This window comes from Pseudomyrmex gracilis, unplaced genomic scaffold (genome assembly GCF_002006095.1).
Source record: "Pseudomyrmex gracilis isolate BER0280 unplaced genomic scaffold, ASM200609v1 scaffold_820, whole genome shotgun sequence".
NCBI lineage: Eukaryota > Metazoa > Arthropoda > Insecta > Hymenoptera > Formicidae > Pseudomyrmex > Pseudomyrmex gracilis.
In genome coordinates, this window is record NW_018021404.1 from 27,303 (window position 1) to 47,871 (window position 20,569).

A 20,569-nucleotide genomic window follows, 5' to 3' on the forward strand; every position below is an offset into this window, starting at 1 on the left:
TCGAAGATGATCAAGCAAGTAATCTTATTTAAAAAAAAAAAAGAAAATACAAAATATAATAAAACTAAAAATTATACATTGCCATTTTTTGGCACAATAGCACATTATTTTTATATACATATCACAATCTCTCCCAAGTATATACTACTATCTAATCCTTAATAAAGGTACGACAACTTGTTCTGATGATATATATTAATTACAAAAATGCGCCCCAACCATAATACATTTGACACAAGTTATCTATGTTCGTTGCTTCTAAAATCAAGTAATTAGTTTGTCCTTCAACGCTAAGATGTAACGCGATATTTTCTGCCTTCCTTCCGGGATATCGAATCAAGCCTTTCAATCGTTGCTCGATGTTCTTTATGTGTTCTACGGCCTGAAATAAAATAAATAGATAGATTATTTATATAAGATTTCTTTTCAGTAAATTGAAATTGTAACAGAAGTCCGCGCGGTCGTCAACCGCTAAATAACAACTGTGCGCGCGTATGTTGTGTAAAAAAAAATATTATCTAATTAATTATGATTGTTATACTTTTTCATTTGTTTTTTCGGCAGCATCAACCCCTCTTTGATTCCTGTTTTGATTCTTGATCTCTTCTTTATTCCAACTGACAAGCGGATCGTAGACGAAAGGTCTGAGTACGCTCAGCAATGTGCTCGATTCCTGCCGAAGTACTCGCATAGTAATTTGACAGGCACGTCTGAAAGGACCTTCGATTTTTAAGGGACCCATGGCGTCTATCATGTTATGTGTCAGTCGAAACGGTACTCGTTCGGGCCAATCGAAAAGTTCACCCTAAAAATGTAAAATATATTTAATTACGTGATGTACATCATAATTACTAATTATGGTAATTAGTGCGAGTTGTACTTGTTTACCCTATTGAACAAGCAATTGAAATCAACGTGTACGCAATCACCACATTTGGAATCGAATAATATATTTTCTCCGTGACGATCGCCAAGTCCAAGTATATATCCGACCATGGACATAACAGCGGTTGTTCTAATGTATGCTGTGCGAGCCTCATACCTAGAAGAACATTGTTGGAAGTGTAACGCGTAATATGTACGTATGTGCGTGCTATTGATACATACCACCCATATGGATCAGGAAACATAATGCGAAACCAATCACCGAATATTGGAGGATGTCGTGGCAATAATTTTTCTACAAATATTTTTCTTTTCTTTTCTAACGGATCCTTTTGCACTGATAAAAAATTTTAGAGATAAGATTAACATTTTTGTTTGAAAAGTTTACATGTTAAATGTACACACACATTTATAAGCATTCTATTATCAACTTACGACATATCATAGTTTTAAGTTCCCTAGGCAATGGCAAAATACCTCTCTCTTTGTATAGATTTAAAATGGTGGGTCGAAAACCGACCAAATTCGGCACCCATTCTATCAAGCCGCATTCTTCGTTCAGTGGCGCCACACTCTGCGAATCGAGATGGGAGATTGTCAATAATTTACTCAAATATGAGTAAAAAACTTCAAATATGAGTGCTTTATACGTTCTTACATATGTTCGTATGTAAAGTCTTCTTTGTCGTGATTCTGGATCATTTTGAAGATATTTATTTACAATATCGTTAAATTCCATCAGTCGGAAATCTTTACGCAAATCATCCTTCGGCTTGCACATGAAAAGATACTCTTTGCCGTCTGAACCTCTGAATGCGATTCTTCGTGGCCGTTGAAGTGACGACAGTACCAAGACGTCGTCTTCTATTTTTGTTATATGCACCCATTTCCTATTAAACATAACACACATATTCTATGCTGCTAAAAGAGATAATGTAGTAAGAATTTTGCAATATATATACGTTAAAAATGGATTGTGATTTTCGACCGAAGCGTTCTTGGACGGGAGATGTAGTTGCCTAAATCCTTTTGTCGGCATCATGATTTGACTGAAGTCTTTACTTGCGAGTAATCTTGGTAAATATTTACACAAATTATTTATTGACGTATTTATTACTCCTTGCTACAAAAAAATAAGAAAGAAAACAATATAGTAATATTATTTTTTTTATATAAAATTAGTTGTGCGTGTACGTTGTATAAAATATAATTGAACAATAAACTTACTTCCGATATTACTTTATTCGATAGTTCGATCAATTTTTCCCATAATCTGTGAAAATCTTTGATAAGTTTGGACATATCCGGTGTTTTTAATTGCGCGTGGTTTAAGATTTCTTGACATCGTTGCAGCCGCGTCGGATCCGAAGACTAAATTGAAAATAGAAAACATTTCTCATATGTAGAAAAAAAAAAAAAAAAAACTGCAGAGAAAAATATATACTATTTTATAATACGTACATTAAAAACCGACGCCATCATCCATAAGCTATGCTGAGGATATACTGATATCAATTTTACTAGAATTGTGCGAAGAGTGGTCTGCACTTGCTGAGACGGATGACATATTCTCGATACAAGTTGGCTGAACGCTGTTAACCACATGAAAACCGGCAATTTGTGATAATAAACATCTGCAACGCATAAAGAAAATCCATTAGTCTTACAAGAATCGATTTTTTTTTTCACAATTAACTCACAGACAGATACCCATAATCTGAGTCATCTTTGACAGACGGTCCTGGCGAAGTCTGACCACATCTGGAGGATCGGATGTATTTGTCGCGCGAGAAGCAACGTCCAACCAGACGGTCAACATCTTGGGCATCGAATGATGAATGTACTTGCAGCCAAATAGAAGCGATTTGCCATAAAAATTCATTATATGCACTTGTAGATCTCTGGTAATGTGATAAATATTACATACAGTGTTTTTACTTGTGCGTATATAAACATACATAAATTTTTTACACATTTGCATGAAATATGAAATTAAATTGTATCAAATGAAATTTACTGTTTATTTCTATCTTTGTCGTCTTCGGACAGTCTCTCAATGATGGTATCGTAATAATCAGCGCACGCCACCCAAGTTTTTTCCCATCCTCTCCACACTTCTATTGCTTCTTTATAGTTAGCGATGCAACCGTCTGTATCGACGTTAATAGTTTCATCGTTGTACTTTGCAAAGAGAAGTTTTGCCTGAAATAAAAGCATAAAACACCTACAAATATAAATTTTTTGGTGATTAAAAATCTTCAACGTTAGATTTTAGCGTTACAGACCTTCGCATATTGTTTTCTTTCCTCATTACATTCACCGGGAGGCAATTGTTTGTAATACTGCGCTGGTTGAAAATAATTAGAGAAACAGCGATTTAAAGTGGTAAAAGCGTCTTCTTGAGAACCTTTCTGCCAATATAACTGTGCCTGTTCTATATATAACGATTGCGGTGGGCACGAATCACTGGCTGATAAAATATGCATGTATGCTTGTTGATGCAAGCCAGCCCTATAAGAAACAGTTTACTTAACATAAAGGAAATCAGATGTGTAATACGTTAATCAAAATCTATACAGAGTATAGACTCTAACAAATATATAATAGAAAGAGAGAGGAAGAGACAGAGAAAGAGATCTCACGTACTTTCTAGCGATTTTGGCACTCTTCAACCAAATTTTACCAATTTCTTGCCTAAGCATTGAATTTTCTGTATTACGAGTATTTTGTTGCAATTGTACAGCCAAATCCAAAGCAGCTCGGCGCATACTAAGAACAAATTCTACTCCACGAGATGTCCTCAATAACTGTCCCCGTTTGTCCCATTCTTCTAACAATAACGAAAAGCCGTCTATATTGTTTAACATCAACAAAGCTGCTTTATCAAATTCATTCAATATATGCAATCTGAAAAAAAAGATACAAAAATACAATATAAGAAAATTATATATAAATTTAAAAAGAATAACTCTGCTTGAAACTCACTTCATGATGTACGAGTAACTTTGTTGATAAGCTCCTGGTCGAGAAGCATCCTCCAGTAATGATACTAGATTTTTCTTTAACGATAACAAGTCCGGTTTAATTCCTTTTGTCAGATCGTCTAAGAGCGTATGATTTATATTTCTTTGTAAAGTTTCCTCAAAACGAGAAAAGTGAGCGAGTCTCCAAAAGAGTTCGCGCTCTGTTATGAGAGGCTCTAGTTCTGGCCTATAGAACAATTATAGAAAAATGCTCGAGTTTATAACTCTAGATCGGTTTCTAGTCTTATATTTAAGATATTATTATTACAACAATATTTACCTGCTGCTCAACAAGCCTTGGGTAATGTGCATAGCAGTGAATGGTTGATCTAGGCCAAGATAGCACTGAATCATACCTTGCAGGTATGTATGTTTCGAGTCTTTTTTCTGTGCGAGTCTTTCGTAACACGTAGCTGCATCCTAAAGTTGACAGTCAGGTATATTAGTATATACAAAATAAATAAAGTGATATTAAAAAAACTAAATAAAATAAATTTTGTACCTGAAGCTGGCCATTTACTTCATGAGCCAAAACCAGTTGTTGCAGGGTGGGAGACTGATCTTGAGTCACCAAGATGCCGGATACTCCATCAGGCTCATCAAGTTGCGCGTAAATTTTCTGTAACAAAAGTATCACCTGTTTTTGAGAGAGAAAAAAATCACATATCACGTAAAAGAATGTAACATACAGCAAGTAAGCCACTTTCTGTCGACTCGGACAATCCTTTGTTACTAGACGCCATATGGTGTTCTAAATACATCAACGCCCGATGATATTCCCGAGTATAGTAACACCCTTGCGACACAATTAGACTGTCCAACGTTGCACAAAATTCTGAAAATAATAAAATAACGCAGTACAGTTACTCCATATAGGGAAATATTAAAGTGCATAATAGAGCAGATATTTCTTACTCTAATCACGTACTTTTTATTGCTCTATATTTTTCATCTTGGAATAATCTTTGTTCTCTGAGCCATCTTTGCAAATGATCCAATATACAGAAAACAACCTGTTTGCAAAAATATTGTCAACAATATAGTTTTAAAATGCGCGTAAAAATGTCAGAAAAAGACTTTGTCGCTCACCCGTGAGCAACGCGTGCGCCTAGTTTCTTCCGAGATACGATTGTCATCGGCCTTTACACTCTGTCCGTACCGGAGAGGTTGATGGCGCAAAAGTTCAGAATCCAATACAGGCTTCTCTCTAACGTTAATTACAGCTAACATTTCCTCTCTAAGTTTAATATGCTCTTCTTCTCTATTATTCGCAATTATATATGCTGGGTCACAATAAAAAACAAAGTATATAGCACATACATATAAGTGTAAAACATAATTATTGTTTACGTCGATTGAACTTACACACGATATACGGCAGACAAAATATTAATGTTTTTATGTCCCGTTTAAATGCAAATTTGCACGCTTGCAATACATTACTAAGTGTTATGTCATATACAGCACTAGACATACTGCACAGCCAATTGTAAGCCCAGCTTTCAACTGAAGAACCTGCTTCAGAACTGTACAAATTCACTTGTGTGAAAAAAATAATCGATACAAAGTGTAATAACGCGAATAAATGAACAAATAATTGTTAAGTCAAATTTATCATTTATAAAAACATACCCGTAAACAGGATGCGGAAATTCATTATCATCACAAACAGCTGCTATCTTGTAATGTGACGTTAAGAAAGGCGTAATAATTTGTTGCGTTGTGAGTGGCAAATTATTCCACAATACGTTATTTCGACCTTGTGGCGAGATTTCGTACGCCCTTAATATTTCCTAAAATTGTCGAAAGTGTCATTCAAATGAGATCACATTCGATATGTTTGCAAATTTATTATAAAATCGCACATTTATCGCGCGTTACTCTCCACACAAAATCGTATATACCTGTATAGCAAGTGAGAAGCAATCCATACTTTGACTATCTTTTTGCATTTGAAAAGCCCGTACGTGTTCGGAAAGTAAAGCACATGCGAACTCCTCATTCATGTCTGATATAAATTTGCTGTCATCTGTAATGGCAAACACAAATTTTCAAATAATTTCGAAAACGAGAGAGAGAAAAAAATATTGAGAACTGCAGTGGGGGCGCATAAAAATGCAAAATATTAAAACGTTACCCCTAGAAATGATTCTTCGCGGAAGAAGACTCGGTTCGATCGCTCCCAATTCCCCGAGACATTCTCCGTAACATAAGCGAATAGACTCATCTTTATCTTGACACCCAATTAGCAGAGTGTCTAGCAACTTTAAAGCAAATATATAAATATGTATTAACAACAACATAACTATGTATACACTTGGGATATGTATAGAATTATGTAATAGCATTGTCGACCGGATTGAATTTAATCGCTCCGGTCGAAAATGTTATTAGTAACAATACAAACATACTTCAACGATTAGCGGATGGACATCAGTTTCACTTAGTATCATTCTATTAAGTTCACTACGATGTTTTTCTAGAAATGTTTGCAAATGTTTCAGAGCCCTGATTCGCACCTCGCCGGTTTCGTGAGTGATTCGCTTTAACCATAACTTCAAGTTGGCATTGAATCCTTCCGGTCTAAATATTGAAAAAAAGACTCTAATGATGTATTCGCGCGAAAAGATTGATATTAAATGTGGATTGTATAAATTACTTGGCTTGCAAGATGTGCGCCTTGACTATAGCAGATATGTGGTCAGGAACTTTGATATCGTCAATGAAAAATAACTCCGAAATGTGCTCTCCACTGTTTTGCACAATTAGAAATTCCAACATGCTGTTGACTTTTTTTGGAAACATATTCTGCAACGGTATCAGTGATACGCATATTGTTGGGAACAGTGATCCCAGATCCTCAATTGCTATACTGAAAACCGATTGTAGAAGAATCTTAGGGATATTATATATTTTAAAATATACAATTCCACTATTTTCCACGTACTACACTTAGTACATCAGCTTAACAAATTAATTTCAACGTACTTGTGAATAAACGCGTCCCACGCGTCGCAGACTAAACGTGGAAAACCAGGTCTTTTGAATCCAAGCGCGGTTCGTAACATAGCTAAAATTTTGTATCTAAGTGGAGTTATGTAAGAAGCACCCATATAACGAATTAAAACAGTCAATGAAGCAAGCGCGGATTGTTGTGTATGTTCATCCGATTTCGGGCCGAGTTTTATGTCGAAGTTCACAAGTATTCCGTGTAATCTTAGATTCAAGTAGGACGCCTGTGTAAAATGTAACGCATAAAATTAAGAAAATATTGTTAAATTATGTTGGCTAATTATTACATGTTATACTGTAAAAACAAATACTCACAATGTGCTCCTGTCTATCAAATCTTCCTCTCTGATTGCTATCATATTCCGAAATAATTTCCAAAAAACTTGTTATTTTTGTGGGAGATTCATAAAAACGTAGCATAAGTTCTTCAAAAATTCCCTGTAAAGATGGCATGTATGTGTCTATATTTACATGTATGTACAGTAAGCGAAATGCTTATACGCAATGATTTTGTGTGTCTTCACATTACATGATAAAATTTTGATAAAAATATATTTAATAACATGTAAGCCTGTAAACTTTTTACCATAAATGACTGCTTTGTAAGAAGTGCAAGACTACTTTTTGTCATTCTCGTTGTGAGCTTCAAACATTCCGTACTATTTGATGGAGATAATTCTAAGAATGCATAACTGCAAATGTACTAGAACAAAAAGAAAAGAATATGTATTAAAAAATTAAAAGCAAATCAGTAACAAAAAACAAACAAATTTTACGTACAGGAAAATATTCTTCGAGCATTTGATTTACGTCCATGCTTATTAATTCGGCTATATCGTACAGAAGCACATTTGCTTCTGGTACTTCAACGATAAAGGCAATCAGAAAACAAATTGCGTAATGACCGTCTTTGCGTAATAATTGACGTGATCCTTCGTAGCCTATACATTTGGCAACTCGATGCACCGTAGTTGCTATGTTATATGAGACTTCTATATAATTGTAAACCGCGCGTTCCATTATAAGCTGTAACAAGATAAATTACTAATGAAAATTATGTAACTATATATATATATATATATAATTATGTGCACATGTATATTAATACTTTTAAAAAATCCTTTCGATATCGAATATACAAAGCCTTTGGAGAAATATTTAAAAAGTCAGCTACATCCTGGTACGCGACTGTTGCAGACGCTACTGCCGCTGGTGATGAATTTGGATGTAATATTGTAATTAAAAATACGTTCAGAATTCTCCTTTCTGACAAATATAACGGTACACTACAATTTTATTATATCCATTAAGAAATCATATTTATAATTTAATTATAAATTTTATTGTTAAATAAATTTTCTCACTCTCTTACCATATAAAATTCTTCGCGGTGACAAGTAATGTGTCATGTAAAGAATGATTGGAATTGTCCAATGCATTCATGAGTATATTGGCTATAACATCAATTACCAAATCAACATATTCGTCCAAATCGTCCGGTATGGTATCTAGCAAACTTTTATTGTCGTATTTCACCATAGATATTTTATTACTCAACAAACGTCCAATTGCTGATGCAATATTCAACCGTATCTCAACATTGTTGTCGTATATATAAGAAAGCCATTTCTTCATTACCTCATTTGAGTTAAATGATTTTATATGATTCGAAAGAGAAAGAATATTTTTAGACATGTTCAAACGTATAGAAACATTAGACGATGATAGTAATGTGAAATATGTACTGAAGATGTGATCGTAGATACTTGGAAGACAGTGAACATTAGATTCATCATTTTCTATTATATTCTCTGTACAATAATCACAATGTATTGTCCATTTTCTCTCATTTGACGACTCGCTAAAAAACCAGAGTAGATATATTAATTTATTCTTTTACACATACGTAACGACAAGTAATGTTAATTTGACGAATTGATCTAGGCTCTGTCGATACACAATTAAATAAAATAAAAAAGTCATATATAGACAAGTATAAATATACTATCACCATACCTGATAATTCTTCCTGTTCCTGCTAATACACAAGCCATTTGACTCAAAACATTAGCAAGAGCTTCGTGTACTTCTAGTTTTGTCGAAGATAAGGCAGTACTTAGAACATAGTGATTAACATCTTCCATCTTTATGCCCACATCGTTCAGTAACAATACACTGTTCCTGAATTACAATATCACTTTGCGATAAGTCAGTCACAATGTTCCTTAAAAACATTGTCACACAGAGTATGAAAAAATACTTACGACACTGCCGCAACAGCTATTTGTGTTTCGTTATTTAATATACATGCACGTAATAACTTCAATATCTCTTTTCCAGTGCCATAAACACATACAGCTTCAAGACACTTCGACATTGTTTCGACATCGAGAGATTTTGCATTTTGCACCATTTTCTCATTGATGTCCATAGAGCCTTTGAAATCTTGAGTAAATGGCAAAGCTAATATCGATTGTAATAACACTTTATTCGACTCATTGTGAACAATTAAATGCGTTAAATTATGAAAAATGATCTTTCGTGTTTCACCACATTCGTCAGAACTCAACTTTTGCATAAAAAGTCTCAATATAATGTTCAAGTCATTTTCGTACAGATTTACTTGTATATTCTGTTTTTTTAGCCACGATTGCAGTAAGGATGACGCTTTAAGAATATGTAATACTTCTGTAAATTGTTCAATTTGCATGAGACTCATCAATTTTTTTCTTAGTAATTTCCATGGCTCGCTAATTTTTGTTGCAAGAACAGTTGCTTCCGATAAAACAATTCGTCTGATATCGATAAAAACAAATTGCATGAAAATGTCAATAATGGCCTAAAATAAACAACAAGTTACTTTTACTACACACACATAAGAAGTACAACTTATAAAATACGATTTTAGTGATACAAACTGGATAATGATCGAAATAAGCCAATAACTTTTTCGCTTCTGAAACATTACAGGATCTTGGTTCTTTAATTAAGTATTGTCCAATTTTATAACATGTTGCTTTAATTAGTTTGTGTATTGTCTCAAATATTGCATGATATGCTGAAAAAAGTAACAACTTGAGCAAAATGTTAAAAAAAAACAGTGCAAAGTCAAGAAGAAATACTCACTACTGAATTCAGAAGCTACAAGTTCAATCACTTGAAAACATAATTCTGCAACATTATGCGAAATGGGCAATAATTGTATTAAACGCGTCAATGTTTCTGCAAACTGAGACAACAAACATGGTGATAACTGATTTGAATTAATCCAGCTCGGAAGACTCTTTACTATTTCTAGACTGTGTGTAATTATGACCATAAATTCCTATAAAATACATATTATATTAGTTCTTTACAAAAACTATAAATTTGTGTACTTAATATATAAGTTTCACTTTTAACTTTTAAGCACATACACGATCATTAATACTATTGTCTTCTATTATTTTTGTACATAGTTGCAATGCTTCAATCTTTACATCTGGAGAAGACTTAACAATTGTTGCTATTGTTTGATTCCATAATTTTTCTTCATTCCAAGCTAGAACACCAGCTTTTGTAATCATCTGTCAATATGCACAGTAAAATATTATTATATTAAAAATAAAATAATATATGTGCTGTGTAAACTTTATTTCAAAATAAAAAATAAATACTTTTAACAAGGATATTTGTACTAAAGATGCATTTGATGCTTTGATTTTTGCAGAAAATGGTGTCAAGTCCAAATTTGGTATAATATCCTTCTCTGTGTAAAACTTTGAGATGGTCATTTCTTCCGTTTTTGCAGTATTTACATAAAACTCCAATGTCTCTGTTTAAAAAAAATTTGGTTTTGTAAAAACAGAATCTACTATTTCAAAGTTTATTGTTACATACCATCAAGTATATTTAAATACTCTGAACTAATTGTCTCAAACATTGATATATGATGCCTTGAGAGTATTCTGAGCATACAAGCTTGTACTTCAATGCTATTTGATAACACCATGTTGCTTGGTGGTGTACATATTAAATAAAACATTGTGCCAAATAGCCATGTTGTAAATGCTAGTCACACAGAAGAAACACAATGATAATATATATTATAAAATATATAAACTCTATATTATATACATTATTAAATAATAACCTAAAAATAAGAAAGATTAGGAAAAGTTTTAAACTTATATATTTGTTAAAATGCCAAAACAATAAATTTTTAACTTTAAATCTTACATTCTGGTATATTACAATTATCTATCTGCCACCTCATATCCAATCTTTCTTATTCTTGAAATAGAAAATATTTAAAATAAATATCACACATTTCACATTGATATATAGAGAAATATCACCTGCATATTGTTGTTGTAGAGTCTCATCTGCTGGACCATTATTGAACGGTGGGATTATTACACTAGTCAAAGTAGAAGATCTTTTCAACAAAGATTCTAAGAGTGAACAAAGCATTTGTTCTGTTGCAGAATTTTCTAAGTCAGAAAAAATTGATATTATAGGATTGTTGATAAATTTCCATACTGAATCTGTTACAGATATTCTGCAATAAGAAACATTTAAATTATAATGTGCAGCTTAATGTGGACTATTATATTTTCTTATTTCATAACAAAAGGAATATTTTATATTCGTGAACACTCACATATTATTATCTTGAACAGGTGTCGACTCGCCATCCACTTCCATTATTATGCATACAAATATTACTACTAAACAATACAGTATTTTAAACAGCACGTTGTCACACTCGTATGCACACACCAAACAAAACACGACACTATTTACCGCCCGCCAAACAGCGGTAAAAGTTAAGAGCCGTCTACAATGGAGAGTTGTAGGCCGTAACAGTAAAAAACAGTAAAAATTGACCAATCACAGGCAAAGTACAGAAGAATAATCGATTGTGATTTGTCAGTTTTTTACTGTTACGGTCTAAAACTCTCCATTGTAGACGACCCTTTAGATTCGAGCATGTTGAAATATAGTGACACCGCGCAGTAGTAACCAATCGAAGATATGACCCGTGATTGGACCAAATCGTGAGAGTTAGCAATAGCCTAATATTACATTTGTCGTACGATAAAGACTTTAAGTTATGTTGATTGGTTATCAGATAGAGTTTTATAAAGAACTCTATTTGATAGCCAATCAATATATTTAAAATCTTTGTCGTACGACAAATGTAATACTAGCTTAAAGCTTGTGTGCGCGCGCGAACACAAGTTCGCCAACTGTCGCCACGCGCAAATTGACATGTCGTCGAAATGTAAAACGTGACCGATTTCCCAACCTCTAAGAGCATTTTTGTCATTTACTAATTTTTGTTTTTACATAGACGCGTAACAGTTTTGGATCTCCGAACCTTATGTTTAGCGCAAAAACGTATCAAATGAGCATTAAGTCATTGAAATCCGTAGTGAAAAACAGTAAACATTTATCTTTATTTACGCCTCTTGTTAAAAAACATTTTTGTTTTGATTTCAAGAAGAATCAACAGTTTATAGTAAAAAAACTGATTTTTAATAACAGGTGATTTTGAAATTGCAGAAATCTAAAGAGATGTGAAAAGAAGCGCACACGTTTGTACAAAAATACAAAATTGAAAATTTCCAAAATGATTCCTCACATGTCGCACGTGATGACACTCGCCAACAGCATCATAGGTGTAAGCGTTCTCGCTATGCCCTTTTGCTTCAAGCAATGCGGTATCGTGCTGGCTGTATTGCTGTTGCTTCTGTGCAGCGTCTTGTCCAGGTTGGCTTGTCACTTTCTCATCAAGTCAGCCGTAATATCTAGGAGACGCAATTTCGAACTACTCGCATTCCATGCATTTGGACACATGGGTAAGTTTCTGGCGGAACTTTTTATCATCGGTTTTATGCTGGGCACGTGCATCGCGTACTTTGTTGTCGTCGGCGATCTGGGACCACAGATAATTGGCAAGATGATAAGCAAGACTCCAGCCAACGTTCGCACCAGCTTGCTCGTCGTTACCGGAGTCTTCTTGGTATTGCCACTGGGACTGCTTCGAAATATCGACAGTCTCGCCAGCATTTGCACCGCCACCATCGTTTTTTATATCTGCCTTGTACTAAAGGTAACAAATCATTTAAACGTGTAAAATATTTACAATTTGCACGAAGCGAAAGTTTCACACATCTCTTAAGCTAATAAACTTTAACTAAGCAAGGTATTTCTCTTTTGCAATTAATGAACAGATAATGAGCGAGTCAACTTTCCATATTTTCGCGGGAGATTGGTTTGACGATGTTAACTACTGGAGACCGGATGGTATTCTCCAGTGCCTGCCGATATTTTCGATGGCGCTCTTCTGTCAAACACAACTGTTTGAGATATACGAAACCATTCCGAATGTATCTTTAGAGAAGATGAACGAAGTTGTGCGCGGAGCGTTGAACATGTGTACTCTCGTATACGTGTGCGTTGGCTTGTTCGGTTACATAGCATTTTGCACCCAGTCGTTTACAGGTAATTCAACAATTATCTGTTTTTAAATGTTTAGTACAATGATTGACACAATCCTAATATTATTATCATGTCACTATTATTTTCTCACGCAGGAAACATTTTGCTAAGTTTCGATCCTAGTATAACGTCGGATTTGATCAAGCTGGGATTTGTGTTTTCGGTCGCGTTCAGTTTTCCTCTAGTCATTTTTCCGTGTCGCGCGAGCTTGAATTCCCTTTTGTTTCGCAGGGTACGTATACAAAAAATAGGAAACGTAGGAAAGCACGAGCGGATTGTTTGTCACATTTTTGTTTTTATTAAATTTGCAGATGCACACTCACGAGCCGTCCGTCAATTACTTGCCGGAATCCAGATTTCGATGCCTCACCATCGCGATAGTCGGCATCTCCCTCGTCATTGGCATTCTGGTGCCGAACATAGAGTTTGTTCTCGGTATCGTGGGATCGACGATTGGTGTGATGATTTGTTTGATATTCCCGGCAGTGTTCTTCATATCTATAAGCACCAAAAACACTAACGAACGATTAATAGCGCAGGTGTGGAGCGAATTTCTACGAACGACTGTGTGCAAATGATTGTTTTTCACTTTTCTGTGGTAATGATTTTCAATTCAATTTTCAGGGCATTTTATTCGTCGGCGTTTGGATCATGGTTCTCGGCACTTACGCCAATTTGTACGCTATGGAGGAATCGACGAGTGCGAAACTGACGATAACCAGCAAACCGCTCGGTCAGGTTAACAATTTGCCGCTTAATGTAATTAAAGAGAACTTGCACATTATTCCCGATGTTCCCGATAGCTTGGACTTTGTTCACAGAGCTAATAAGGGTAAGTACGTGAGTGCATTTTTCTTTGATTTTTCATAGTCACTTGAGTCAAATTATCCGTATCTTATTGCAGACAAGGGCAACAAGTTACCGGAGATAAATGTTCTCGAGAAAGACGTTCGACAGGAACCGCCGATACCGGTCGAACGTGTGATCGTCACCGAGAAGCCGTTGAACGTCGATAAATCTGACAAGATCACAGCGGGCACTCTTGTGCCGGAAGTGAAGGAAATGGTTGAAACGATTAAAACGTTAAACGTCGTCAATTTAAATCCGCAAGTCGCCGTTAGCACCGAAGTTGCCAAAATCGACGAGCCCGTCACGTTAAAAGCGGAAGAGATAAAGATAATCGAGGAAAAGGAGCGATCGATGGACCTGCAGAAAAACGACATTCTCATCGATCTGGACGCGATAAAAAAGGAGGAATCGGAATTAGCGGCGGACGGGGACGTCGCTAACGCGAGAGCGGCGGAACGGCACGAGCAGCTGCGGAAGACGCTGGAGAAGCACAAGTTGGAGCAACGTCAGATGATGCAGGAGCAAAAGAAGATTCTGAACGACATCAAGGAGCAGAAGCAAGAACTCGAGAGGGAAAAGCAGAGAATGGCGAAGGACGAGAAGAAGGTGCGGATTAACGCGGATGATGTTTTGACGAAGAGCAAGGACAGTCCGAGAGAAAATGGCAAGAAAACGGTAGCAAATAGCGAGGACAACATCGAAAAGGGTAAGAAAGCACTTTTGGAAGAGAAGGAACAAGATATCGCTAACAACGCGGAGTCAAGTGGAAAGCAACAGTCGCGAGACGAGAACCACGAAATGAACATTGCGGCTGAAAACAGCGAAAAGAACTTGAATTTGCTTCGAAAGATGTCTCACGATGCGAATATCGAGGGATCGCGAAAAATCTCGAAAGACGCGCCGGCTAAATCACCCGTCATGGAGAAAATCACTGATCGCGGAGCGTTCGAACAGGTGGCGCCGTTGCGAAACGAGAAACGAGACGAGGAGAAGATAGAACAAGTCGAATTCAATAATTCGGTAAACATGAAAGGTCCGATCTTGAACGTGCTGTCGAAGGGAGCCCTGCGCCGATCCGTGGCAGAGGAAGAACTCGCTAAAGAGACCGACAAGAAAGAGGAGATCGTAAACAAGGTTGTTGGAGCGTCGGATAAAGAACACGACGACCGATACTCGGTGCCGATCGCGCTGAAGATGACAAACCAATCGAAAGCGGACAAGACCGCGATCGAACAATCGTCGTCGAACAAGAGCGAACCGATGATTCTCGCTATACGCAGAGATATCCTGGAGAAAAACGAGCGCGAGAAACGAGACGCGGACTTAGCGAACGACACGAGAATCGATCGTCCGCCGGAGACGTTCGAATCTTTGGCGAAGAACGTTAACGACGCGGAGATCTGTTCGAAGGACAATTCGAAGACGTCCAAGGTGGAAAAGGAGATCGAGAAACAGACAACCACGAGCACAACAACCGAAGCTCTAATCAAGACGAACGTTTACTTGTCCGAGCAAGGAATGACGAAGACAATTCCTTTGGGAGATTCCCCGCGCATCGGCCTAAGCGGGGAATACGCGAGCATAAAGCAGAGAGATTTAAAGACTCTAGATTTAAAAACCAACATAGAAATATAAAACTGACATATATATGTACATATAACAATTTGCACACAATTGTTGGACGAATAGTTCGCAAATCGCAGACTGCTCGTTACTTTCCTCAAGTTGCGCTGTGTATTTATTGTTTTAATACTATAGCATCGTAAATTTATTAATTTTTAAATATTTTAATACTATTACTTATTAATTATTTAATACTATAGTATGTGCAAATAAGTAAGTTTATAAAACTGCGTGCGAGCAGTGTTTTCATTCCTATTTGTACGTGTAAGTATATTACGTGTTATTTAAAAAAAAAAAAAACACTCTTACGACTTGTCAGATGCGAATGTAACGTGTATATAAATGCGTGTATTGTCGCGCGACGCACCATATTGTTGTAAAAACAAAACAAAACAGAGATATGTGATCATAACTTGTGAGAGAAATCTCCAGTTCGAGAACATGATAAAACCAAATATAGTATGTATCTATTTTTACACCACAAGTTTCTGAGTAATTTCTCTCGACGCGTTATCACATCCCCAAGTTTTGTATTTTTCTTTAACAAGAAAATCTTTTTTTTTTCTTTTTTTATTGTATTATTTACAAATATACCGGCATCTCTATGTCTCTACACTTAGCGTGTTGCAATTCTCTTCTAATCTCGGGAGTGATCGTGTGATGGGATTGTTTCTTCAGCAGTTCCAGCAGAGCGTCCTTCTGTTCGGAACTGATGTCGCTCTTGTATCGCTGCACAAAAGTCAGAAGAGCCTGATGCCACAGTACCGGTAACTCTCTCTTGTCTCTTTCGAACCTGACGAAACGTTTATTACAACAGCATTGCAATATACTTCTATTTTTTTTCTCTCTCTCTCTCTCTCTCTCTTACGTATTATCGTGACTTCATCTTACCTGAGAAAATGAAACACCACTCCGTCGACTACTCGGTAGGGAAGCGCGTATTTCTTATCCAGAAATATCCTGAGAAAGATGCTGTTCGCTCCCGTGTACTCCATCTCCGCGATCTTCAGTATAGCAGCCGACGAGTGCAGCATCGGTATGGAGTTCTTTGCGATTACGGATCCAATAATGACGGCTTCTCTGAGCGAACACGTGCCGGATTCCAGAAGCGGCAGCAAAATTCCCTTCATGAAACCTGCTGGTTTGAACAGCGCCTTTCTCAGCGCTTGATACAGATGAAAGTTTAGCCGTTTGTATTCCGCCAGATCGTCTCTGATGCGTGGCAACAGGACAAGATTGTAGAACTTCTGAGCCATGTTCTCCTTCAGATTCGAGGCGAATATTCTTGTGGCCTGATACATCGCGGCGGCGGACCAGTTTCGCGGTTCCGTGATGTAAAGTATGTGTTCCCAATTTTTCAGAGTTGGAACGATTTTGAACGCTTTCGGCATTTTACCGCTGCGATACTTCGCCAAAATGTCTCTGACACCCTCGTACATTGCCTTCACTCGCGGATCCAGATCTTTCACTTGAAAATTGCTGATGTCCGAATATTGCGTGTCCATCTCCGTCTCGTTCTCTGTCAATTTCTTCATTATTATGTCGGCCAGCGTTCTCGTGGGCACGGGATTTCTAGACATGAACATCTCCAATGCTCGCTCGTCCTCCTCGTTGATCTGAACGTCCTCGTAGTAGTGTACACTCTCCACCGGTTCGTCATCGCTGCTGAGTTGATCTTCCTCGTCGCTCAGATCGGCGCCTAGTTTAAGCGTCGGTTTCTTGACGCCTTTTGGAATACTGAGACCGATTTCCTCCTCGATCTCTTGCTGCTGTCGTCTGGCTTGTGTCAAAATCTTCTTCGTTAGACCAGGCGCCACGTACTACAAAAGAAAAACGGCCGTGTAAACTAATGAGAGAATAAAGTAAAATAATTCTCTTTTTGTGTCTCATGAAATTCTGATTTAACTCCGAGAACAAAATAACACAAGTGAACGAAAATAGATACGAGAACTAACCTCTTCCTCGTCGGCTCGAAACCGGATCTTCTGTCTGTTCTTGGGTTTCACTGTCTTATCGGATTCTATTTGTTCTGCCAAACCTATTTTCGTCTCACCTTTCGATACTTTGGTCTTCTTCGCTTTACCCATTTTGCAGCACTATAAATTAATTCTTTACAGAAAAAACACTTTCATCGAAGTAAAACATGTGCACCACTCGGAACTTGGGCAACCGTGATTTCGGGAGTGAAGCCAGCGCTTGCTATTGGTCCGCAGAAATTGGTTAGACTGGATCCTCATGCAGACACCGGCGCTTTGACACCGAACGTTGATTGGTGAAAAGCAGATGGTGAGAGTAAGTGGCAACCCTAAGGCTGCCTTTACATGCGGCGTAACTTGCGTAAGCGTAACTTGCGCCAAATTCCGTCAGCCAATCAAATCGTTTCATCTACTATATGCATATCCGCTTAGTTATTTAACGCATTTTACGCTTTTGCCGATACGCCAAATCCAATTTTTCACGTAAATCGGTAATGCATATGTATTAGTGATGTGTGTGTACGTGCGATCACCAAGTATTGTAATGTAATTTGACTCACGAAAATTAGAAAAAATGGATCAAATTCGGGTAAGGTAACAAGTTCTAAAACATTCTATATAAAGTTTCTAAAAATAATATATTTGATACTTGAACATAATTCGGTACATTGCTTGCACAGTACAAGATAATTTTAAGGTTATGCCTAATAATTAGTATTATCTGTTATTTGCATGTCTGGATTAGTTTTAGCACTCTGCTGCAGCTTATACATTTTTACTTTCATTTTTTTTTTTTTAATACAGCATAAATGTGNATACTGCGGATGGCTTTTTAGTTTCAAACTTTGTTGATCATGACTGCTTTAAACATTATATTGAAGAAGTAGACCACATTAGAATTGACGAAAATCATGTCGTGACAATACATATGTGACTTTTTAAGTTCGCTTCGTTCCATTAAATAAATGAAGTACTTATGTATATAATACTTAACAGTTAAAAAAAATCTAATGGTTGACAGAAAAGAAAATTTGGATGAACTATTAATCGAAGCAGTTAGAAGCAAACGTGGGCTGTATGATTCTTGTATACCTGCTTCAGAGAGAACTATGTTGCGCAAAAATGCATTATAGATGAAAGTTTCGAATATATTACAAGGTACATTTTACTATCTAAAAGGACTTTTCTTTTATTTTTCTTATCATATAATAAATAAGTTTTAAAATCAAAGTATATTATTTATCAAGGATTTCTCAGTCCAGAGAAAGCTAAAGCTCGATAGAAGTATCTGTGAGATAATTATATAAAAGCTCGCAAGAAGATTCGAGCATACATACCCAGTGGATCGGCAGCTACTGCTACTAAAACCAATAATAACTCGAGGTTTCAATATTATGAGCTTATGAGATTCCTGAACGAATCATTGCAAACACGACAGTAAGTTCTTATTCTTTAACATTCACATGTACATCACTTTTATTGTTTGGTAAGAAATTGAACAGAGTATGTCACATGTGTGATCCATTCATTAATAAATTTTAGGATAGTAAGTTCATTATCAGATGCCAGTGCTAAGAATGAAGTAGTCACTTCATTTGACACAGAAAATGAGCAACACAAAAGTAATGCTATAGCTGGACCTTCGAAAGCGCTTCACACACAGATTTCAGCCAGCAACAATTCTCCACAGACTTCCTTATGTGTTCCTTCTCGGACGCCGACACCTACAAATATTTCTCTACAGTCGCTCGATTCTGACGTTTTTTCACAAACCCCGACATCCACAAAATATTTTTCATCAACTGAAAATAGAGTACCTACACGAACACAAACTACAAAATTGAAACGTTTGTTTATTTATTAAATAAAAAGAGCCAATACGAGCCGTAAACAAAGTATCCGTGTTTAAATATTTTGTTCTATGTTTAACGTCAAACAATGTCAACAACGTTTTCAAAACGATAAAGATTTTAAAACGTTAAACATAGAATAAATCATTTAAACACAGACTCTGTTTACGTCTCGTATTGGCCTTTTTTTATTTATTAAATTTTACAAGCAGAAATAAATAATAATTTGTTTATTTATTTTCATTTGTCGGAGTTTTTATAATTTTTACAGCAAAAATGACATTTTAATTTCTTTGTAGAATCGGAGCAAATCTTTTTTGACGATTACGAGCCGCCTGCAAAAAGTAAATGTTTTTAAATTTAAGTTTTTTATTATATTGATGTACAATAAAATATTTCTATTATTAACATTTCGGAAAACAAGTCTTTTATTAAATATACCTACAGCCTAATAAAACTTTAAAAAATAAAAAATTTATTCTCTTTTAGAGGAATTAAGTACATGTGACAAAGTAGTAAATAATCTTCCTTACCTTCACGCTTTTTAATAGATAAAAAAAAAATAGATGTATTAATTCCAAACTTCAAAAGCTAATTAATATATATAATGTATATAATGTATTTACTTTATACTTTTTATCCGATAGTATATCCGATATTGTCAGTAGTTAACAAGACCGGTCTTATTTACTACAACTTTAACCTCACCGTGCATACGACATATATTACGCTTTCACACATTCTTACATGCAAAGTATCCAATTTCCATGACGCGTATTTAACAATACGCGTAAATAATAATAACCAATCGAGAAGCCACTTAGTATTTCTGCTGTATTATATAATAGAAGGCCTGATTTGTTAT

General features: G+C 35.9%; 3 protein-coding genes and 1 long non-coding RNA gene across 7 annotated transcripts; 2 read left to right on the forward strand and 2 right to left on the reverse strand.

Annotated features, from left to right (window-relative positions):
- Positions 1–173: 173 nt before the first annotated feature.
- On the reverse strand, positions 174–11,733 carry LOC109861539 (serine/threonine-protein kinase ATR). Its single transcript, XM_020441229.1, has 40 exons — positions 11,563–11,733; positions 11,258–11,460; positions 10,800–10,970; positions 10,577–10,734; positions 10,337–10,486; positions 10,047–10,245; positions 9,839–9,978; positions 9,185–9,759; positions 8,937–9,101; positions 8,293–8,781; positions 8,029–8,206; positions 7,701–7,946; positions 7,507–7,623; positions 7,236–7,358; positions 6,897–7,144; positions 6,568–6,780; positions 6,320–6,491; positions 6,046–6,172; positions 5,813–5,937; positions 5,541–5,701; positions 5,274–5,434; positions 4,998–5,191; positions 4,837–4,921; positions 4,598–4,743; positions 4,411–4,527; positions 4,189–4,328; positions 3,871–4,095; positions 3,532–3,792; positions 3,171–3,396; positions 2,903–3,087; positions 2,596–2,786; positions 2,347–2,519; positions 2,113–2,256; positions 1,848–2,008; positions 1,544–1,775; positions 1,321–1,459; positions 1,108–1,222; positions 889–1,042; positions 542–805; positions 174–382 (listed from the first exon to the last, which is right to left on the reverse strand). The coding sequence occupies exons 1-40, from the start codon at positions 11,604–11,606 to the stop codon at positions 200–202; spliced, it is 7,500 nt and encodes a 2,499-aa protein (XP_020296818.1). The 5' UTR covers positions 11,607–11,733; the 3' UTR covers positions 174–199.
- A 238-nt stretch (positions 11,734–11,971) lies between these two features.
- On the forward strand, positions 11,972–15,906 carry LOC109861543 (putative sodium-coupled neutral amino acid transporter 10). Its single transcript, XM_020441234.1, has 7 exons — positions 11,972–12,346; positions 12,468–13,017; positions 13,139–13,409; positions 13,502–13,638; positions 13,718–13,945; positions 14,031–14,238; positions 14,311–15,906. The coding sequence occupies exons 2-7, from the start codon at positions 12,535–12,537 to the stop codon at positions 15,888–15,890; spliced, it is 2,907 nt and encodes a 968-aa protein (XP_020296823.1). The 5' UTR covers positions 11,972–12,346; positions 12,468–12,534; the 3' UTR covers positions 15,891–15,906.
- A 60-nt stretch (positions 15,907–15,966) lies between these two features.
- LOC109861544 (bystin) lies at positions 15,967–18,066 on the reverse strand. Its single transcript, XM_020441236.1, has 3 exons — positions 17,834–18,066; positions 16,770–17,698; positions 15,967–16,671 (listed from the first exon to the last, which is right to left on the reverse strand). The coding sequence occupies exons 1-3, from the start codon at positions 17,963–17,965 to the stop codon at positions 16,461–16,463; spliced, it is 1,272 nt and encodes a 423-aa protein (XP_020296825.1). The 5' UTR covers positions 17,966–18,066; the 3' UTR covers positions 15,967–16,460.
- Positions 18,067–18,219: 153 nt separating this feature from the next.
- On the forward strand, positions 18,220–20,112 carry LOC109861542. 4 transcript variants are annotated; one of them, XR_002250985.1, is made up of 5 exons: positions 18,220–18,443; positions 18,659–18,796; positions 18,876–19,012; positions 19,102–19,291; positions 19,397–20,112. It is a non-coding gene; the product is annotated as an uncharacterized LOC109861542 (long non-coding RNA). The 4 variants fall into 4 exon arrangements; XR_002250986.1 differs by lacking the exon at positions 18,659–18,796 and having other exon boundaries at positions 18,222–18,443; positions 18,851–19,012; XR_002250987.1 differs by lacking the exon at positions 18,659–18,796 and having other exon boundaries at positions 18,223–18,448.
- The last annotated feature ends 457 nt before the right edge of the window (positions 20,113–20,569 follow it).

Bases quoted from the DNA above. Each gene is read 5' to 3' on its own strand.
- LOC109861539 (XM_020441229.1), bottom strand. From the start codon at position 11,606: ATGGAAGTGGATGGCGAGTCGACACCTGTTCAAGATAATAATAT. The intron at 11,461-11,562 runs GTGAGTGTTCAC...TTCTTATTGCAG, and splicing joins CCTGTTCAAGATAATAATAT to AATATCTGTAACAGATTCAG. The intron at 7,947-8,028 runs GTATTAATATAC...ATCTTGTTACAG, and splicing joins ATCGAAAGGATTTTTTAAAA to CTTATAATGGAACGCGCGGT.
- LOC109861543 (XM_020441234.1), top strand. From the start codon at position 12,535: ATGATTCCTCACATGTCGCACGTGATGACACTCGCCAACAGCATCATA. The intron at 13,018-13,138 runs GTAACAAATCAT...ATTAATGAACAG, and splicing joins ATATCTGCCTTGTACTAAAG to ATAATGAGCGAGTCAACTTT. The intron at 13,946-14,030 runs GTGTGGAGCGAA...TTCAATTTTCAG, and splicing joins ACGAACGATTAATAGCGCAG to GGCATTTTATTCGTCGGCGT.
- LOC109861544 (XM_020441236.1), bottom strand. From the start codon at position 17,965: ATGGGTAAAGCGAAGAAGACCAAAGTATCGAAAGGTGAGACGAAAATA. The intron at 17,699-17,833 runs GTTAGTTCTCGT...TTTCTTTTGTAG, and splicing joins TTCGAGCCGACGAGGAAGAG to TACGTGGCGCCTGGTCTAAC. The intron at 16,672-16,769 runs GTAAGATGAAGT...ACGTTTCGTCAG, and splicing joins GTGGTGTTTCATTTTCTCAG to GTTCGAAAGAGACAAGAGAG.